At 41.1% G+C, this 21,596-nt stretch overlaps 1 protein-coding gene across 6 annotated transcripts in view; it reads left to right on the top strand.

The window, feature by feature from the left end:
- The window catches only part of LOC122788282, a 683,625-nt gene that overhangs the window by 338,537 nt on the left and 323,492 nt on the right, over positions 1-21,596 (top strand). The window contains exon 3 of one of the 6 annotated variants that reach the window (XM_044055352.1): positions 21,079-21,171. The exons of the other annotated variants lie outside the window; for them this stretch is intronic. Within the exon in view, the coding sequence (XP_043911287.1) occupies positions 21,079-21,171 (93 nt within the window). The remainder of the gene's footprint in view (positions 1-21,078; positions 21,172-21,596) is intronic. 6 annotated transcript variants of the gene reach the window in all.

Below are 21,596 nucleotides of genomic sequence, written 5' to 3'. Positions count from 1 at the left end.
TTTAGACTCCTAGAACTGAGCAGTAATACCTTTAGATTTTCTTGGTTTGATTTGCTATGTCGGAAGTACTTTCAGTTTGGCATTGCCTAAAAAGGCACTATGGAGGAAAACAATGCTAATATTTAGCTAATATTTGACAGCCTAGAGGGGAGAGGTGCAGACCATCCCTGGTAAAGCAGCATGGTCTGTTGACCATCTTCTGCTATGCTGACAAATATTGCACCCCCTTAGAATGACACCAGAAATTATTTGCATCATCCTTGGAGAAGGTAAAATGCTGCTCATTGCTGGGCTTATACTAGCCTAAGATGCATACTCCAAGACTTCCATAATGTGTCTCCTCATATAATCTAGGGAGGTATGTTTCTGGTCATTTACTCCCACGTGGACTGTGACTGAGTCATAATGGTACTTGTGGTCCAATGACCTGAGTGCGTACGTAATGTGGCAGATCATAGCCCCAATAAGCAATTGACCATTGAGTTTCTCCTTACTCAGCCTGATAAAAGGGACATCAGTGTGTCTTATGATGGAGTCTCCAAAGACTAGAATGTTGGATTGTGTGATGGCTTGCCTTATGGGCTTAGAGGAAGAGACTCCATGAGATGTAGCTCTAGGTGTTGACATGGGTGTTGTTTTGAAAGAGCGTATTTGGGGCTGCTGAGGGTATTTGTTATGCGTACTTCATCTAGGAGGTCTTTGTGGTTTGGGAAGGTTGCATTTAAGTTCCTCAGCATATGTGGGTCAATATGTCTGTTTTGAATTGTGTGTGATGGGTGCAGTGTGTATACTAATGACAACCTTATTGACATTAGGAGTACTTTTGTGTGAGAGCTTTACCTCCAGTGACATTGTGTAAATACATCTCTCACATACCATATCACTTTGAGAATTAACTGGTTGTCAGTTGTGACACCTCATCACTGGCAACAGTAATCAAGGACCTCAGTTCTCCCCACTGGCACCAGTGGGGGACGTACACTTAGAGGATGACAAGGCACACACATGGTATTACCAGATGCACCTCTCTGCATCAAGTGCAATTTCCCTTAAAATCACACAGAGACCACAGTCAGTCTGGGGCTGGTTTCTCCATCTTTCTCCAGATCCCCAGTAATACTCCCCAGTGGCACAGCTATAGAGTTGAGATCTCAGCTGAGTGGCCAAGACAAGACCTCCAGCACCCTCTCTGTCCAATCAGTGCTTTGTGTCCCTGTCCAAGTAGCTGACATGCACACTCCTTGAGGTTTGATTTACACACACACACACACACACACACACACACACACACACACACACACACACACACACACACACACACACACACCTGGGAAAGGCTGACACAGGTTAAGTTAGTTATCAGTGTCACTAGCCAACTCCTTATAAGGTACTTTAAGGCCCTTAACAAAGAGTGACCAATCTTACTGTGTAATATTAATAATAATACAAATGGTAGTTTGATCAAGAGCAAGGCTGTTAGGAGTGGCTTACACAGTGTCACCAAATAAATATGCAGGTACTTTCAGAACTTAAATATCTCTTCACAGATCAGCCACAATGAAAGGTTTGCATATACTTAATAATAAATAATAAAAGAATGGGAAAATACTAAATATATTTTCACAGTGACATCAGAGTTCAAAACCACAGGAAATATTTAAAACAACATTGCAGGACAGTCTCAGATAAATAAAGAAAAACATCAAAACTATGCTTCACTATATTCCTGACTGAATCTAACAGAATTACTATACCCTAGTTAACTTAATTGAGGAGTTGTGGTATTGTATGAGGAAGTCGGGAGTGGCAGAGAAGTATGTAAGAGTGGTACAGGATATGTACAAGGGTAGTGTGACAGCGATGAGATCTGCACTGGTATTGACAGATGCATTTAAGGTGGAAGTGGGATTACATCAAGGATCAGCTCTGAGCCCTTTCTTGTTTGCAGTGGTGATGGACAGGTTGACAGACGAGATCAGACAGGAGTCTCCGTGGACTATGATGTTTGCAGATGACATTGTGATATATAGTGAGAGTAGGGAACAGATTGAGGAGACCCTGGAGAGGTGGAGTTATGCTCTAGAGAGGAGAAAAATGAAGGTCAGCAGAACTAAGACAGAATATATGTGTGTGAATGAGAGGGAGGATAGAGGAATGGTGAGGATGCAGGGAGTAGAGTTTGCAAAGGTGGATGAATTTAAATACTTGGGATCATTAGTTCAGAGTAATGGCAAGTGTGGAAGAGAGGTGAAAAAGAGAGTACAGGCTGGGTGGAGTGAGTGGAAAAGAGTGTCAGGAGTGATTTGTGACAGACTAGTACCAGTAAGAGTGAAAGGGAAGGTCTACAAAAGGGTAGTGAGACCAGCTATGTTATATGGGTTGGAGACGGGGGCATTGACAAAAAGGCAGGAGTCAGAGCTGGATGTGGCAGAGTTAAAGATGTTAAGATTTGCACTGGGTGTGACAAGGGTAGACAGGATTAGGAACAAGTATATTAGAGGGTCAGCCCAGGTTGGACGGTTTGGAGACAAAGCCAGAGAGGCGAGATTGCGTTGGTTTGGACATGTGCTGAGGAGGGATGCTGGGTATATCGGGAAAAGGATGCTAAAGATGAAGCTGCCAGGTAAGAGGATAAGAGGAAGGCCTAAGATAAGGTTTATGGATGTTGTGAGAGAGGACATGCAGATGGTTGGTGTGACAGAGCAAGATGCAAAAGACAGGAAGAAATGGAAACAGATGATCTGCTGTGGCGCCCCTAATGGGAACAGCCGAAAGTAAAAAAGAAAGTTAATTTAATTAAAAGCAAGGCCGATGTAGAGAATGGATCTTCTAGTTATTGTCAGGTCCAAGACAGAGAATACAGAATGCTGTGTCTCTCCAAGAGACTTCTCAAATTAATATCTCAAATATTACTGTCGGGATAGCTTGCAGAGTGACATCATTTCTTGTCATCTTACTGTATCCCATATTAAACCCCCACTGCAGGAAGCTAGCAGTATTTAGCATCTATCTGTGAAAATACATAGACCTCAGATCTTTGGCAGATGCTGGATGTCATAAAACAATTACATCCCTCCACATCTCAAGCCTAGTAATTATTTCTCCTTAACAACAACACAGAGAGCTACCTAGTACAGGCATCCTGTCTGTTGTTGCCATAAAGTAATTTAACTTCAGCTACTTTTCTAAAATGTTCTAGACTGAGGTTAACATCCTGTATCCCAGTTTCCCCTGTTAAAATATATAAATATAAACAGTTACAATAGTGCATGTACATTTCTGTTCTTTTCCAGTAGAGTACACTGTGGTTACATTTCAAACAGCACTTTGCAAATACCTTCAAGCAGTTTGATATACACATGACATACAGCTCTAATACATTTGTAACACAAGCATATTATATACATCATGTTGATATTCACAAATGGCATATAATTATTTACAAAATTCCAAATAGCTGTGCTGGCACTATCTCCCTTTGTCACATCAGTAAACATGAGGCAATTTCTACATTGCCTCAGGATGCCCATAGCCACCAAAGTGGCAATGGAGACAGAGGGAAAATTCATATCTGTGGCAACAGACCCTTTTTTATTGATTAGACAGTTGGAATGCGAATATCAATCAATGTCACTGCAGACCAGTTGTCCTGTGTGCAATTATGGACTGGAGAAATTTCAGTCATGCTTTTATAAGAAACATGTCACTCAAGGTGTCTGAGTCTGTACAGAGCACTGCCAGACACTTGAGGGGAAATTAATACGTAGACCCTGACAATTTAAGGATGAAGTACTTAGGCAGATATTCTGAAGTTAAAACAAACCAAGCAGTACTTACTGAAAACAAAGAATTAGTTTGTCAAGAATGATGAAAAGAGGGGAATTGCTTGAATGGCTACTACTAATGCTGGTCTCACCACAGTTTTACTTTGCTGGGATACAGTGCTCCTTTGCTTCTTGTCTCACCAGAAACATAATGTTACCACCGATACCAAGAAGAGAAGCAGGCCACAGTCTGTCTGTTGATCCACAGTCTTGTCCCAGATGATCCAAGGGCCTGTAGGTTTGTTGTAGCCTTTTCCTGGTAGATGCCCTGAATAGCAACCAGACCAATTAGGAACATTAACCATAGGCACTCACTATCCAACCAGAAACAGTCAGGAATCAATGCACTCTGCTCCTTCTCTCACCAGGAACAGAATATAAGCACAGACTATAAGCTGTAACCTGTAAAGCAGTTATTAGGCTTTCTGGTGACCAGCAGTCTCCAGGAAATAATGTCCCTGTGCTCCTTCTCTCCCCAGGAGAAAACAGAAGCACTAATCCCAAGATGACTACTGAGAGGCAGAATGTGGTCTCTCCAATAATTGGTGGTCACTCCTTTGTAGACATTACTATGTAAACTAAAGAAAGTGACGGCAAATATTCATATGTCCATAAAGGGCCAGTAATTCTACTTTGTTGCCCCCACAGACAAGAAAGAGATCATCAAATTACTGCCCCTTTATGAACATATGAATAGTTGCACTCACTTTCTTAAGTTTAACATAGAAATGTCTACAAAGGAAATTTATTTTTTTAAATGTAATAGTTAAGAAAGATATGGGCAGGACATCAACAGAAATGTACAGGAAACCAGGCCATAAAAATTCATACTTGCATAGACATAGTATGCATAGAGGTCATGTGTTTAAGACTGTTATAAAGGGCCAAGGGATGAGGTTATCTAGACTAACAGTGGCAGATGAGAATTTTAACAGGGAACTAGATTCCTTTCGTAAGGATCTAATGGTTAGATGATAAAAGGGAGATAGATGAAAATTTAAAGGATAAATTTAAGATGAGAGGTGCTGAAGCTAGACCATATTTTTCAGAACCGGTTAGTTCTGCATAAAAAGAACTGGAAAGAGATTATGGTACTAGTCTACCTTTGGATTTTACTACTGATTCGAGAAATGTCATAGAAATTATAAAAAAAAAAAAAAAAAAAATGTTATCCAAAAAAACAGTTCAGAAATAGCGATGATCGAGGGATCAGTATTATAGCATCAAAGTTTTTAAACTTTGAATGCTATAATATCGACCCGTTTTTGTTGAAAGCTCAAAATAGCAAAGCCATGGAACTTCAAAATCTTACCTAGGGTAAGATTTCGGTTGTCCGTTCCATGGCTTCGCTATTTACTCTACTATGGTGGGAAGGTTACGGACCAGGGTAAGGTAAGTATGCAAACGGAGGTTACGGACCGGGTTAAGGTAAGTGTGGGAACGGATCGGGGTAAGGTGAGTGTGCGATAGTTAGGGACATTAGGGTTAGGGAGCGGGTAAGGTGAGTGTGCGATAGGGACTTCAGGGTTAGGGAGCGGGTAAGGTGAGTGTGCAGTAGTTAGAGACTTTAGGATTAGAGTTGGGTTAAGGTGAGTAGATAGGTAGTAGTGTAGGGTTAGAATTATGGTTTTGTTAAGTGTATATGTGTGGTTTATTTATTTTGGTGTGCTTGTGTTGTGTGTTTGTGTTCCGGAACAACAAATTTTTTCCCTGGGAAAAACAATTGCTGTTCTGTATGTTTGATATTTTGTGGTTTAAATATTTTAGGTACGATGAAATAGCGTTTGCTATTTAGATCGTACGATAGGGCAGTATAAACGCATGATCGAGCATAATGAGCATGTATTTAGTACAAGTCCCTGTGGACACTGCAGTTTTATACAAACAGGAGAAGTATTTATACATCCGGACATAGGGAGACAATATTTCTTTAAGCAAAGAGCTGATTGTGGCACCAGTCACATAGTGTACCTAGAATGCTGCCAAATATGCAGTAAATTTTACGTAGGAAAAACAGATAGAGATCTGTGTAGCAGGATAAGTGAGCATGTTTATAATATTAGGATTGGAACACCAAATAATGCCTTAGCCAAGCATGTTAGAGACACTAATGAATCACACTTCTTTAAGTTTATGGGAAAAATAAAACAAAAATCTCTAAGAAGCAAGGGAATATAAGAAATAAAATGAAGATCAATGAATCAATGGATTATTAAATTATAAGCAACTGAAGGCAGTGGTCTCAGTGGTAGAATTCCTATTAAATCCCATTTGAAAGCAAGAAAGAATCGGTAAGGTTTTGATTTTTTATGAACTAAATGTAAACAATGTTTGTTGCTATGCATATACTGCAAGTTGAATGAAAACAATGTTCGGATATGTGTTTTGTAATGGGTTAATTTGTTGACGCCAAGTTTGAATTAATTGAGTTGGATTAGTGTCTTTTTAATGAGCTAAGTATAAATAGGTTCATAGGTGGGTACTAGGCTATCGGCCCTAGGGCCCATACATGCCTAGCCAAAAAATGTACCCTGGCTTTCGCCACCCAAGAAAATTATTTTCCTGTGCCCCTGTCGAGCAGAGCCACAGAAGTGATCCCTGGGGTGAATTTCCCATTTCCCATCCAATCATCAAGATTTTTCTTGAAGAGTGCTAATGAGGAGCTCTGTTTGACATAGATATGTAGTCTGTTCCAGAGTATGGGAAGTCTCTGGGACAGGAATCTATCCCTCCAGCATGTTCTGTTTATTGTGGTGACAAGGTTTAGGTCCCTAGAGCGTGTATCTCGGAGGGATTGGGATTTCTTTAAGTGGAGCATGTCCAACAGCTCTGGGTTTGACATAGCTTTGTATGTTAGGCAGAGATCGCCCCTGAGTAGGCGATATGTGATGGAGTAAAGCTGTAGTTTTTTGAGACGGTCTGCATAGAGCATCAGTTTGAGGCCAGTAATCCTCTTTGTGAGGTATTTCTGTGGTCTTTCCAGTTGTTGTAGATGTCTTGTGAGGTACATACCAAAAGGGGCGTTGTACTCTATAATGGGTCTAATGAGTGATGAGTAGAGGGGAATAATGACCTATTTTTTTCTGGATGAGAATCCTTTTGTGTTGAGATGAGCCACATAGAGGGATTTCTTGACCACTGTGGCGATGTGATTATCAAAGGCGAGACTACTGTCCACCTGTGTCCCAAGGTCTCTTATCACATTTTCGGCATTAAGTAGACTATCAGCTATGTGGTAGTTCATGGGTACAGAGTTTTTACCAAAGGGGATGACAGTACACTTTTTGGCAGTGAGCTTCAGGCCATGGCTTTGACACCAGGTATCTGTCTCAGTGAGGCCCTTTTGTAGTTTGTCCACATCGTTAGGAGTTTGGATTATGGCTCCTAGTTTGCAGTCATCTGCAAACTTTGTTAGCCAAAGACCTTCTGTGTTGGCCTGCACTTCAGAGAAGTAGATACCAAACAGGAGAGGACCCAGGACTGAACCCTGTGGTACTCCACTTGTCACTGGTCTGTCGGATTTGGAATCTGCTGCTTTCACACTGTGGGTTCTGTCCGTGAGCCAGTTGGCACCCATCTTGTGACATAGGGATTTATACCTAGTTTAGTGAGCTTATCTATAATTCCAGAGTGGGGGATGGTGTCAAAAGCCTTGGCGAGATCTAGATAAGCTGTGTGAACCATTTTATCCTCATCTATAGCTTTGGTGACTGCTTCAAAGAAGTCAGTCAGGTGTAGGGCACATGATCTGCCTTTTACAAATCCAAACTGGGTAGGGTCCAGAGTTTGGAGATTACCAATGTCTTTGTTTATGAGCTCCATGATGATACGTTCCATGGCCTTGCAGACCAGGCTCGTCAGGCTAATGGGGTGGTAGTTCCCGGGGTCCGTCGTGGCTCCCCCTTTGTGGAGTGGGATAACCGTCACTGTGCACCATTCAGTGGGTACAAAGCCTGAGGTGAGGCTATGATTGAACATGGTACTTAGGTAGGGTGCCAGTTCATTCTGTAGTTCGTGTAGAATGCAGCCTGGGATATTGTCAGGTCCCATGAATGCTGTGTTCTTGGCTTTGGAGAGTGTGTTTTTTACCTGTGCAGCAGTGATTATAGGAACTTTGCATTCTTCCGGTATAGAGATGGGCCCTCAAGGGGGTGAGAGCACTGAACCTATCTGCTAGGATGTTGGCAATATCAGTTGGTTCTGTATATTTAGTGCCATTGTGCTGTAACGCAGAGCACATCTGAGTGTTCCCATTTAGATTCTTGACATAGCTATAGAATGCTTTGTGGTTGTCTTTAGAGTCAGTGGCAATTTTGTTTTCGTAAGTAGCTTTGGAGGATTTTATGAGGGATCTCAGCTTCTTACTGAGGTTGACCAGGGAGTTCCTCCAGTCATGGGATTTTACTCTTTTTTGCAACAGTTTCTTTCTTCTGTTGTACAGTTTGTTTATGGCAGAGGACCACCAGATTGGCTTCCTTTTTTGGAGGATAACATCTTGGTTCTATTAGGGATAGCATGATCCATGTACTCATGTAAGTGCTTATAAAGTGCATTTGTGTAGGATTCGGCTGTCATACCTCTATTGTCCGTCTGCATGGGTGTCATGAAGTTTGCCACTTCTGTCTTAAGAAGTGTGAAGTTGGCTTTGGAGAAGTTTTTTACAATGGTTTCCCTAATTGGGGCTGGGGGTGGGATGTGGATGTCTAGGCTGATTAGCTGGTAGTCGGATCTGATCAAGGAGGAATTGACCTCTGGTGTGGAACACCGGTTTCTCATGTTGGTAATGACCAGGTCTAGGATATTGCTGCCCCTAGTGGGGGTGTGAATAAGTTGATCCAAGGCGTTGGAATTTATGAATTCTAGAAAACATTGAGCAAAAGAGTTGGTACATAAGTAGTTTTCCCAGTTAATGGTGGGGTAGTTGAAATCGCCCATTATTAGGGTGTTGGGTTGTACCCTAATACTTTCCAGTGTATCAAGAAATGAGGAGTGTGAATCCTGGGGCATGGTGGGGGGTCTGTAGCAAGCTACAATTTGGATTGCGATCTTACCCAGAGTTAGTTGCACTTGGATAATCTCAGATGCATTATGCTGTGCAACTATCCTGGAGGTGTGGATATCCTTAATGAATATGGACACACCTCCGCCTTTAGTGCTTTTTTCTGGGTTAGGTGGCCGAAAGGTGTGGTATGAATTGAAGCCTGGTAATGCAGGGGTGCTCTTTGGAGCTTTGAACCAGGTCTCTTTCACTGCACAGATGTCAGTGTTCTCCATTTTAAGGAGTGCCTCGAGTGAGTGCATTTTGAGGTTTAGACTTCTAGCATTGAGTAGCATTGCAGAAATACCTCACAAAGAGGATTAATGGCCTCAAACAGATGCCCTGTGCAGACCGTCTCAAAAAACTCCAGCTTTACTCCGTCGCTTATCGCCTACTCAGAGGCGATCTCTGCCTAACATACAAAGCTATGTCAGACCCAGAGCTGTTGGACATGCTCCACTTAAAGAAATCCCAATCCCTCCAAGCTACATGCTCTAGGGACCTAAACGTTCTCACCACAATAAACAGCCAGAACATGCTGGAGGGATAGATTCCTGTCCCAGAGACTTCCCATACTCTGGAACAAACTACCTATCTATGTCAAACAAAGCTCCTCATTAGCACTCCAAGAAAAATCTTGATGATTGGATGGGAGATAGGAAATTCACCCCAGGGATCACTTCTTTGGCCCTGCTCGACAGGGGCACAGGAAAATAAGTTTCTTGGGTGGCGAAAGCCAGGGTACCTTTTTGGCTAGGCTGATATAAGCCCTAGGGCAGTAGCCTAGTACCTACGTATTACCCTCAGATTTTGCTTGCTTGTACCTGTTACGGTGGTGAATTTGTCATTTGAACCTTGCCTAAAAAAGGCACTATAGGGGTGGCAAGAGCCTTAGCCAGTATCCGGAATCCTAAGGGCGACAGGTGCAGGCCATCTCTGGCAAAGCATCGTGGACTGTCGATCATGTCGTCCCAGACAGACAAATACTGGATCCCCTTAGAATGACACCAGAAGCTTAGCCAATTGTTGAAGTCAGTCATTTTGTCCTTGTACTGTGGTATCATTCTGGGTGATGGCAGGATGCTACTCAGGTTTAGCGTCATACCTGCCTGGGATACAAGATCGGAGAGCTCCTCCATGTCTCTTTTCATGTAGTCCAAGGAGGTACGTCTCAGGTCATTCACACCAACATGGACAATGACAGTGTCATATTTGTACTTATTGTGGAGTGACCTGAGTGCATGCGTTATGTGGCAGATCCTGGCACCTGACAGGCAGCTGACAGTAACTTTCTCCTTGTTTAGTCTAGTGAGTGGAACATCAGTGTGCCTGACTATAGAGTCACCTATGACTAGAGTGTTGTGTACGTTGTTATGCCTTATGGGCTGTGGTTGAGTGGCACACTGAGTTTGTGGGCTATGTGTCATTTGGGTTGTGTTGGGGGGTGGAGGTTGCTTGCGTTTATGCTTTGGATGTCCCTGATGCTTGGGCAGGTTTTTATTGAGAGCCTCCGCGAATGTAGGTGTGTGTGTTTTGTGTTTCTATGTGTGTGTTTTGGTGGTGTAGGTTTTGAGGGACTATGTGATGAGTGTGGTGTGGTGCAAGTGTTTACCTACTCCTCTTGACTGTCTAGTCCAGTCTTGGGTGAAGAAAGCTTTGTTTCCAGTTTGGCTATATAAGTGCATCTCTCACAGGTTGTAGTGTTGGGTGGTAGGAGGAAAGGGTTGTCTGTGTACATGAGGCAATTGCTGCATTGCCCCAAGATGCCCAGATTCATCAGGTAGACAGGAGAAATCACTGGGAGCTAACCCTTAGACATGCCTGGATAAGTGCTTATTTATTAAGTACTAAAAACTGCTTTCCTCTAGACAAGTGAGGAAAGTTGAGTGCTTTAGTAATTTGCAGCAGCTTATTTAGTGCTTACAATAAGTTCTGAACAAGTGCTGAGTTCAAAGAAACATATTTGAGTGCTGAAACTAGAAAATTGGCTAGTTATAAGAAAAAAAACTAAGCTAGAAGGCTTCCCTCCAACACAGAAGGGCTTGGGGGCTCAGACGCCTGCAAACAGTCTAGACCACTTAACAGGAAAGGCAGGAAACAAGCTTAATTTTTTTCCTCTTTCCCAGATGCTCTCTTTGTACACAGTAAGAGTGCCTGAAATCAGAATATGATCTCATGGCACTCAGCTGAGTGAGCAAATGAGATGGCCCAGAAGGAGTATCCAAACACAAATTTACAAGAGGGGCGGGCAGTTTCAAAGCCACAAAGATTAACACCAAAACAGAAACAGGGAGGGTTGGTGGGTGGGAAAACTAACTGAAGAACAGAGTCAAAACATCCAGTTCAGTTAATAATCATGCAACACAGTTAAATCAATTTAAATACTGTATTATTTGAAAAAAGTGCAGATAAAGGTATTTAAATTCTCTTCTACATCCAGTTGAATACAGCTAGATTTTAGCCGGCCAAAGCTGAGGTTTTTAAGCAGAAAATATTTCAAACTGTACCGCTTAAATAGGCAAGGACAGGAAATCAAAGAATGTGGCTACACCCACACCTGCAATTGCTAACAAATAATAAAATTCAAGCAAGCACTGACTGAAGAACAGAGTCAAAACTTCCAGTTCAGTTAATAATCATGCAACAGAGTTAAATCAGTTTAAATACTGTATTATTTGAAAAAAAGTGCAGATAAAGGTACTTAAGTTCTCTTTTACGTCCAGTTGAATACAGCTAGATCTTAGCCGGCCAAAGCTGAGCTTTTTAAGCAGAAAATATTTCAAACTGTACCACTTAAATAGGCAAGGACAGGAAATCAAAGAATGTGGCTACCCCCACACCTGCAATTACTAACAAATAATAAAATTCAAGCAAGCACTGACTGAAGAACAGAGTCAAAACTTCCAGTTCAGTTAATAATCATACAACACAGTTAAATCAGTTTAAATACTGTATTATTTGAAAAAAGTGCAGATAAAGGTATTTAAATTCTTTTATACATCCAGTTGAATACAGCTAGATCTTAGCCAGCCAAAGCTGAGGTTTTTAAGCAGAAAATATTTCAAACTGTACCACTTAAATAGGCAAGGACAGGAAATCAAAGAATGTGGCTACCCCACACCTGCAATTACTAACAAATAATAAAATTCAAGGAAGCACTGACTGAAGAACAGAGTCAAAACTTACAGTTCAGTTAATAATCATGCAACATAGTTAAATCAGTTTAAATACTGTATTATTTGAAAAAAAGTGCAGATAAAGGTACTTAAATTCTCTTATACGTCCAGTTGAATACAGGTAGATCTTAGCCGGCCGAGGTTTTTAAGCAGAAAGTATTTCAAACTGTACCACTTAAATATGCAAGGACAGGAAATCTAAGAATGTGGCTACTCCCACACCTGCAGTTACTAACAAATAATAAAATTCAAGCAAGCACTGACTGAAGAAGAGAGTCAAAATTCCAGTTCAGTTAATAATCATGCAACACAGTTAAATCAGTTTAAATACTGTATTATTTGAAAAAAAAGTGCAGATAAAGGTTCTTAAATTCTCTTATACGTCCAGTTGAATACAGCTAGATCTTAGCCGGCCAAGGCTGAGGATTTTAAGCAGAAAATATTTCAAACTGTACCACGTAAATAATCAAGGACAGGAAATCAAAGAATGTGGCTACCCCCACACATGCAATTACTAACAAATAATAAAATTCAAGCAACCACTGACTGAAGAACAGAGTCAAAACTTCCAGTTCAGTTAATAATCATGCAACACAGTTAAATCAGTTTAAATACTGTATTATTTGAAAAAAGTGCAGATAAAGGTACTTAAATTCTCTTATACATCCAGTTGAATACAGCTAGATCATAGCCGGCCAAAGCTGAGGTTTGTAAGCAGAAAATATTTCAAACTGTACCACTTAAATAGGCAAGGACAGGAAATCAAAGAATGTGGCTACCCCCACACCTGCAATTATTAACAAATAATAAAATTCAAGCAAGCACTGACTGAAGAACAGAGTTAAAACTTCCAGTTCAGTTAATAATCATGCAGCATAGTTAAATCAGTTTAAATACTGTATTATTTGAAAAAAGTGCAGATAAAGGTACTTAAATTCTCTTATACGTCCAGTTGAATACAGCTAGATCTTAGCTGGCCAAAGCTGAGGTTTTTAAGCAGAAAATATTTCAAACTGTACCACTTAAATAGGCAAGGACAGGAAATCAAAGAATGTGGCTACCCCCACACCTGCAATTACTAACAAATAATAAAATTCAAGCAAGCACTGACTGAAGAACAGAGTCAAAACTTCCAGTTCAGTTAATAATCATGCAACACAGTTAAATCAGTTTAAATACTGTATTATTTGAAAAAAAGTGCAGATAAAGGTATTTAAATTCTCTTATACGTCCAGTTGAATACAGCTAGATCTTAGTCGGCCAAAGCTGAGGTTTTTAAGTAAGTGTTTTAGATCTCTATCTCTTAAAACCCTGCTGCCTCGTGGTTTAGCATATTTCCAGGCTTGTTAGTTGTTGCTGAAGCACCTACCAAGGGAGAAAACTCTGAGAGGAGAAAGGAGCCACTTTTGAGATTTTAAGTATTTTCTTCTGCTTTTTTGTTAAGAATTACTGCTTTGCCGCCTACTTTTCGGCTTTTTCCAGCTTGCTAAAGTTTATATCTGTATTAGAAACAGTATTTAGAACACATCTAGAGCCTGTTTACTGCATTTCCTGTGTTGCGCTTAGCTTAAAATTTTTTTTTCTCTTAAAACTGCATTTTACCTGACTTTGGCCTAGCACTCAAGTGTGGGGTCATTTATTGCACTGTTGTGATTATTTTGCTACTTGTGTATCTCTGCTCCCTTTAAACTAAAACAAAAAAGAAAAAAAAAACTTGCTTTTTTCCCACTTTCTGAAATTTAAGAAAGTTCAGTTACAGATTTGCTGTTCTGAACTGTTTGTAAGTTTCTTGGAGGCCAGTGCTTGCTTAGATTAAAGGGAAGTCTCTGTGTTCACCAGTGGCAGTGGTTAACACTGAACAGCCTGCCTGTCCCTGTAGGAGTGGTTACTGCCTAGAAGCTGTAGTTTTATTGGCCATTTTGGGTCAATTTTAAACTCCTTGATCTCTATCTTCTAAAACCCTGCAACCCTCTTTTAGCGCGGTCTTGCACACAGAGCAGCGCCGCTTAAACAAGCTTAAACTATTCCCTGCTCCACAAAGTCTACTCTTCACTTTTTCCCTTAGAAATACTCTAAATCTCAAATTAAGCACTCTATTCTCATTCTAAAGCCCTGCACTTGCTGATATAAGTAATCTCATAGGTAAACACAAACCAAAGCACTACATCCTCTTATACTCCTTCAAAGCACTTGCTCCCTATTGGTTCTTTCTGATCAGTCAATAAGTAGTTCCCTATATTATTCAGGCATGTCCAAAGGTCAGTTTCGAGTTTACTCTCCAGTCCAGCTGGTGAATCTGTGAATTTTGAGGCAATGTTACAACTGCCTTATGTATACAGACCACCCTCTCCTCCTCCCAACAAGCTCAAATATATGTGAGAGATGCAACTGTATAGCCAAACTTGAGGCTAAGCTCTCTCAACCCAGTACTGGCACAGCCTGTCAGGAGGAGAAGGTAACCACACACACCATAAATCCAGTCTCACATAGACCTATCGCATCAGCAAATCAAACACATAAACACACAAAAACATACTCGGAGGCTCTAAATAAAAATCTGCCTAAGCAGCAGGCATCCAAGCAACACTTACCACGAAACAATATCCACGTAGCACATAGCTCACAAAGTCATTGTGCCACACAGTCATAGCCCTTAAGGCTAAACAACACACCTAATACACTTGTAATAGGTGACTCTATTGTCAGACACACTGACGTCCCACTCACCAGGTCGAACAAAGAGAAGGTCACTGTAAGCTGCCTGTCGGGTGCCAGGATCCGCCACATAACACAAGCACTCGGGTCACTCCAAAGCAAGTACAAGTATGACTCCGTCATTGTCCATACTGGTGTGAATGACCTGAGACGTACCTCCCTGGACTACATGAAAAAAGACGTACAGGAGCTCTTTGATCATGTAGCCCAGGCCGGTATGACCCTGACCTTGAGTAGCATCTTACCCTCACCAAGAATGATGCCACAGTATAAAGACAAAATGATCAATTTTACCAATTGGCTAAAGTATTGGTGTCATTCAAAGGGGATCCAGTGTCTGTGAGCCTGGGATGACATGCTCGACAAGCCACGTTGCTTCGCTAGGGACCTGTCACCCCTGGGTTTTCGAATACTATCTATGGCTCTTGCCTCCCCCATAGTGCCTTTTTTAGGGAAGGCTCAAAAGACAAACCCACCCCCATAGACAACACAAAGAAAAAAAAACTAAGGGTAATGCTGCTCAACGTCAGAAGTCTAAACCTCAAGATGCAGGCACTCGAGACTCTCCTCAGTATGGAGAATATCGATATCTGTGCAGTAACAGAAACCTAGTTTCAAGGCTCCCAAGAGCACCCCAGCACTACCAGGCTATACTTCATACCATGCTTTCCGGCCCCAAAACTCGGACCGAACCACAAAAGGAGGGGGAGTATCCATATTTATCAAAGGTACCCACACCTTCAGGCTAGTGGCACTGCACGAAGCTTTAGAGACCATCCATGTGCAACTAACGGTGGGCAAAACTGCCTTTCAGTTTGTAGCCTGCTACAGACCACCCTCCCAAACACAGGAACCTCACTCGGCTTTCCTGAGAACACTGGAGAATATGAAGGTCTCTCCAAACACTATTATATTGGGTGACTTCAACTACCCAAACATTGATTGGGAAAACTACTCAAGCCCAAACACCCTTGCCCAACGGTTCCTAGAATTTATAAACTCAAACGCTATGGAACAACTGGTCACCACTCCCACAAGAGGGGAAAACATACTGGATCTGGTCATCACCAACATGGGGTCTCTATTTTCCACACCAGAGGTATACCCCTCATTGGTAAGATCATACCATAAACAAATCTTACTGGACATCCATATTCCATCCCCATTCCTAGCCAAGGAAACCACGGTGAAGAACTTCTCAAAAGCAAGCTTCACACTTCTCAAAACTGAGGTGGAATCCTTCAAAGCCCCCGGGCCAGTGGACAATACAGCCCAAAAGGCAGAATCCTTTACAAAAGCATTCTGTGGACACCTACAGGAATGCATGGAGCATGCTATCCCAAATAAAACCAAGACTCACTCCTCCAAAGACAGGAGACCTGTCTGGTGGACCCCGGCCATAAATAAGCTATACAACAGAAGGAGAAAGCTACTACATGACAGAGCAAAATACCAAAAGGGGACAGCGTCACTGATCAGTACTAGCAAGAAACTACGATCCCTCATAAAATCTTCTAAGGCCAGCTTTGAAAGAAAAATTGCACAAGACACTAAAGATAATTACAAGGCCTTCTTTAGTTATGTCAGGAACCTGGGAGGCAACCCACAGATATGCTCTGAGTTAGTGCAAAATGCCAACATCCTGGCAGAAAAGTTCAGTGCAAACTTCTCCCCCCTTCCCCCCCAAAAGAGCAAATGTCTATCCCAACAGAGTGTAGCCTTCCTGAGATCACAGATGCACAGGTGAGAGCTGCCCTCTCCAAAGCTAAAAACACAGCATCAATGGGACCAGACGGTGTCCCGGGCTGCGTCTTACACGAGCTCCAAGAAGAACTAAACCCTCATATAAAGTCACTGTTCAGTCTCAGCCTTACTACAGGATATGTTCCCAAGGAATGGCGTACAGCAACAGTGGTCCCACTCCACAAAGGTGGTGCCACAACAGACCCCAGAAACTATTGCCCTATAAGCCTGACTAGCCTGGTCTGCTATGGAACGTATCATCATGGAAATCATAAACAAAGACATTGGGAACCTCCAGACACTGGATCCTACCCAATTCGGCTTCGTTAAGGGCAGATCTTGCCTCTTGAACCTGGTCGACGACTTTGAAACAGTCACCAAAGCCATAGATGAAGGGAAGGTAGTCCACACAGCCTACCTGGACCTCGCAAAGGCCTTTGACACAATACCCCAGTCAGGCATCATAAATAAGCTCACCAGCTTAAATATCAACCCCTATGTCACAAGATGGGTTGCAAACTGGCTCAGGGATAGAACCCACATGGTCAGAATAGCAGGTGCCATGTCACACTCTAAACCAGTTACAAGTGGTGTCCTACAAGGCTCAGTCCTGGGACCTCTCTTGTTCGGTATATATTTCTCCAAAGGCTAACATGGGTGGACTATGGCTGACCAAGTTCGCAGATGACTGCAAACTGGGTGCTATAATCGACTCTCCGTCTGACGCAAGCTTCCTCCAAAAGGGTCTCACAGAGACAGATAACTGGTGCCAGAGCCATGGCCTAAAGCTAAATGCCAAAAAGTGCATAGTCATCCCCTTTGGAAAAAATAAAGTGCCCACAAATTACCACTTAGGTGGTAATCCATTAAGTACGGAAGAAGTAATTAGGGACTTGGAGACCCAAGTAGATAGCAATCTCTTCTTTGACAATCACGTTGCCAAAGTGGTTAGAAAGACCTTCTATATAGCCCACCTTATCATGAAAGGGTTCACATCTAGATCAAGAGAGGTCATTGTGCCCCTCTACTCATCACTTATCAGGCCCATAATTGAGTACAATGTCCCGTTTGGGATGTACCTTACCCGACACCTTCAGCAACTGGAAAGACCCCAAAAGTATCTCACCAAGAGGATCAAGGGGCTCAAACAGATGCCCTATGCAGTTCGGCTGAAGAAACTCCAGCTCTACTCAGTTGCTTACCGCCTACTCAGAGGCGATCTGTCTCTGACGTATAAAGCCATGTCCAACCCAAATTAATGGACATGCTTCACCTCAGGAAATCTAAATCCCTTAGAGCTACACGCTCCAGGGACCTGAACCTCAGCACAGAAATAAATAGGACATGCTGGAGGGACAGATTCATATCCCAGAGGCTCCCCTCACTCTGGAACAAAGTCCCAATCCATGTCAGGCAGAGCCCCTCACTGACCCTCTTTAAGAGAAATCTTGATGAATGGATGGGAGATCATAAGTTTACCCCTGGGATCTCTTCTGTGTCGCTGCTTGACAGAGGTACAGTAAACAAACCTTAAAAGGGCTACCTTCTATGACCTACTATATAGAGGCACAGTCAACTAATCTAAAAGGGTGGCGAAAGCCAAACATACTCTGGCTAGGCTTATAAATGCCCTAAGGCAGATAGCCTAGTATCAACCTATGAACCTTTAAGAAATGTTAAATTGGTCTGATGAGGCAACAAGGAGAGTTGTGAAAGCGTTTACCATTTTTATTATTTTTTTATATGAATTAAAGAAATATGTTTTAATCTCTTTTATTGTCATTTCCTTTACTGAATAGTGCATGCTTAGCCGTGCATTGACTCTGTTTGATTTTGGATTGTTTATATCGGTAGATAAACATTTATATACAATAGATAATACAAACTTGCTTAGAGTTTTATATGTTAGGTTTCCATATTCTAGGTAGAGGTGACATTTGTAGTAGATATATATATAAACAATGTCTAGAGGACCTAAGATTTGTTGGCCGGTTATTACATGAAAGATAAAGTGAAGAATTAGGAGGGAGCATTTAGACCGGTGTGATAGATTAGGACACTGAAAGTATGTGAAGTAAATGAAAAATCTACAGAAGAGGTAAGAGACGTATTGGTGTGAAATCTGTAGTGCAGGAGGAATGGTATTGAGCCAGGAGATGAGCATGAGCCACGCCAGGAGTCCGTTAACTGAGGGGTTTGCAACAGTTGAGATGTGTTGAGGGATAGAGTTTCAAGTCCTGGAGATATGGTTGGAGTAGAGAGAATCCCCATAACTGTTATTAGGTTTTATAACTTGTTGTAGAAATTTGTCAGAAGATCTAAGGAATGTTTTATTGGAGTAAGTTTGTAGTAGATTTTGAAGTGCTGGACACTTATCAGGTTGGTAAATCATACTATAGGCAGTTGTAAGTTGAGTGAAGGTTAAAAGATTGGGTAATTCTAACCATTTGAGTTGATGTAGAGCAGCACAACGGTGGGATCTATATGGGGAGTTTGTGGCAAATCTGTCAGTCTTGTTGTAGTAGGCTTCTAGTTTTGCTAGATCTGTTTTCTTCAGGTTGGTAAAAATAAGAATGGTGTAAAGTAGGGTAGAGAGTAGGTGACTCCTGGCTATAGACTGTCTAGTGGAGTCGGTGATGTATGGTTTGAGTCTGTGTAGAGATTCTAGTTTTATGTGAACCTTTTTAATGATTAGAGATAGATGTTTATCGAATTTCATGTCATTATCGGTTGTGACACCAAGCAGCGTTGTTTAAGATACAGTATCCATCCTTGGTACTATTGGATGACTAGATAAGAAAGGTGCATAGACAGTTAGGGGTTTTGTTATTCAAAAAGAGCATTAGTTTAGTTTTATTGGGATTAAGAATTAATTGAGAGTTAGAGAGCCAAGATTCAACAGCTGAGAAGGAATGTTGTATTATTTATTGGCGTTGAAGAAGTGAGGGTGTAGTACAGATGAGTGTGGAGTCATCAGGATACTGTACGATATTGGAAAGGTGGGTAGCAGTATGGAGTTTATTGGTGAAGATATTGAAAAGGAGTGGACCTAGGATTTGAGCCCTGTGGAATGCCCAAGGTGACAGGTAACAGAGAGGAGAAATCACGTTGCCATTTAACAACTTGTTGTCGGTCAGTTAAGTAGTTATGAAACCATGGAAGGACAGATTGGCTTAGTTTTAGGGATGAGAGTTCATTGAGGAGTTTTGGGTGGGAGACTGTATCAAATGCTTTGGACATGTCTACGAAGCTGGAAGATAATGGTTGACCGTTATTTTTGAAATGGTTGATTGTGTTCATGAAACTTGTAAGGGCACTACTGGTACTATGGCTGGGTCGGAAGCCGTGTTGGGTATTGGTTAGAAGGTTATTGCATAATAGGTACCTCATCAGCTAGGTATGTTTTCCCATTGTACCTTTGTAAATTGCCTTTTCCATTCTTTTCCCCAGTCTTCTATAACTTCCTTATAACTGTTATGTAACATTTTATATGCCCTACTAATTATCCTTTTTTGTAGCAACAGATTCTATACTAGACTCAGCTAAAAAGTTTTACTAGAGCTAAACTTTCACTTAGCACTCCTCTATCCTTTCACTTTGCCTATACTCTTCTATAACAAACATTCTCATACAAGTCTGCAAGACTCTACCCTTTTTTGTTCTATTTTCCATTCTAATCCAAGTCCCCCTCATAAATCCTCAATCAGGTTCTAGTCATCCACTCACCAATAATAATCCCTGCTGAAAACATATTTTTTTACCTAAAATTCTCATAAGCTCCATAACAGTAGTTTTAGGTGGAATATAATTACACGCCAGTGTCATCCTCCTCTCCTTCTAATAAATCCTTCCTACCACAAATCTACCATTATTGTCTCTTCTTCTATCACAAATGGAGTCCCTGTTACAATCTATATTATTATTAGTCGTCATTTTCTTTATCGGATTCACATACTCATTTATATCCAAATGCTTGTGAACTTGTAAACTTTGAGTGGAAAATCCCTCCTTCCTCCCAGAGCAGATGATTGACAGAAATGCTGCTCAATCCCTACTTCCTAGCTAACCCTTAAGGGACTGAGCCTGTCATTGAACCCAGGACACTTAGGGCACAGTCTGAGCTCCTTCCCTATTTGACATGGAGCTAAGCCTAGCCTTACAAAGTTCTAACGAGGGAAAAGTAACAATACTAAAGTTCAACTAAAGGACTCGAGGCTGATTATTATCAGAGAAATATCTTTTTTCAGCATCCTTTTCATAAAATGTATTCTGCCATTCAGCATTCACTAATATTGTGTTTTACAGCTTACAATGTTAACTTAAAAAGTGGCAGGAGACGTACACCAGGCATTCATATTACTTGCTTAAGATGACCCACTGTGACACTACTTTTAACAAGGTTTAAAGACATATTCTATATTTGCTGACATCAAGTAATTTTATGCCTTTTTTCCCCAGAATAAAGTTTATTTTTCAGAAAAAATGCATTGGCATGTTGGATTTCAAAGCATTTCTCTCTTTGTTAATTGTTTATGCTTATAAAATTACAAGTACACTGCCTTACATTTTTTTCTATGTCCAGGTAAAAAAGTCTTCACATAAGTACAGTTTAATACTGTCAGTCGTTTGTCCAGTTGTAATTCTTAGCATCATCATAGGAATTTTTGTATTCAAGGTAAGTCAGTGAAGCTGTTCATGAGAGACATGACACATTAAGTAGTTCTCATACAAAAATTAAGTAATTTATTTCATTTTAGCCTGTTGTCAGTGAGAGAAGAGACACTTGCTAATGTCTTTGTTTTCTAGATTTTTGAGGTGGAAATATAAACCACTTAGTGAGTGCTGTCTCAAGATGGAGTAAAATACTGTACAGTTTTGTGAAAAGTGGATCAAGATGCTTAAAAAAAATTAATAGTGGTACAGGAGGTTTTGTGCATATAGTTGAAGGCCTGGTTTAGGCAAAATGTATCCTTACAGAGGGGAAACAGTGTTTAAATTATATTTGACGTAGAAGTAGACCTATGTGTATGTATATATATATATATATATATATATATATATATATATATATATATATATATAATATGTGGGTCTATATTA

Source organism: Protopterus annectens, chromosome 13.part0 (genome assembly GCF_019279795.1).
Source record: "Protopterus annectens isolate FY-2018-M chromosome 13.part0, PAN1.0, whole genome shotgun sequence".
Taxonomy (NCBI): domain Eukaryota; kingdom Metazoa; phylum Chordata; order Ceratodontiformes; family Protopteridae; genus Protopterus; species Protopterus annectens.
Note: the sequence above shows the minus strand (reverse complement) of the source record. Positions and strands in the feature narration are given on the sequence as shown.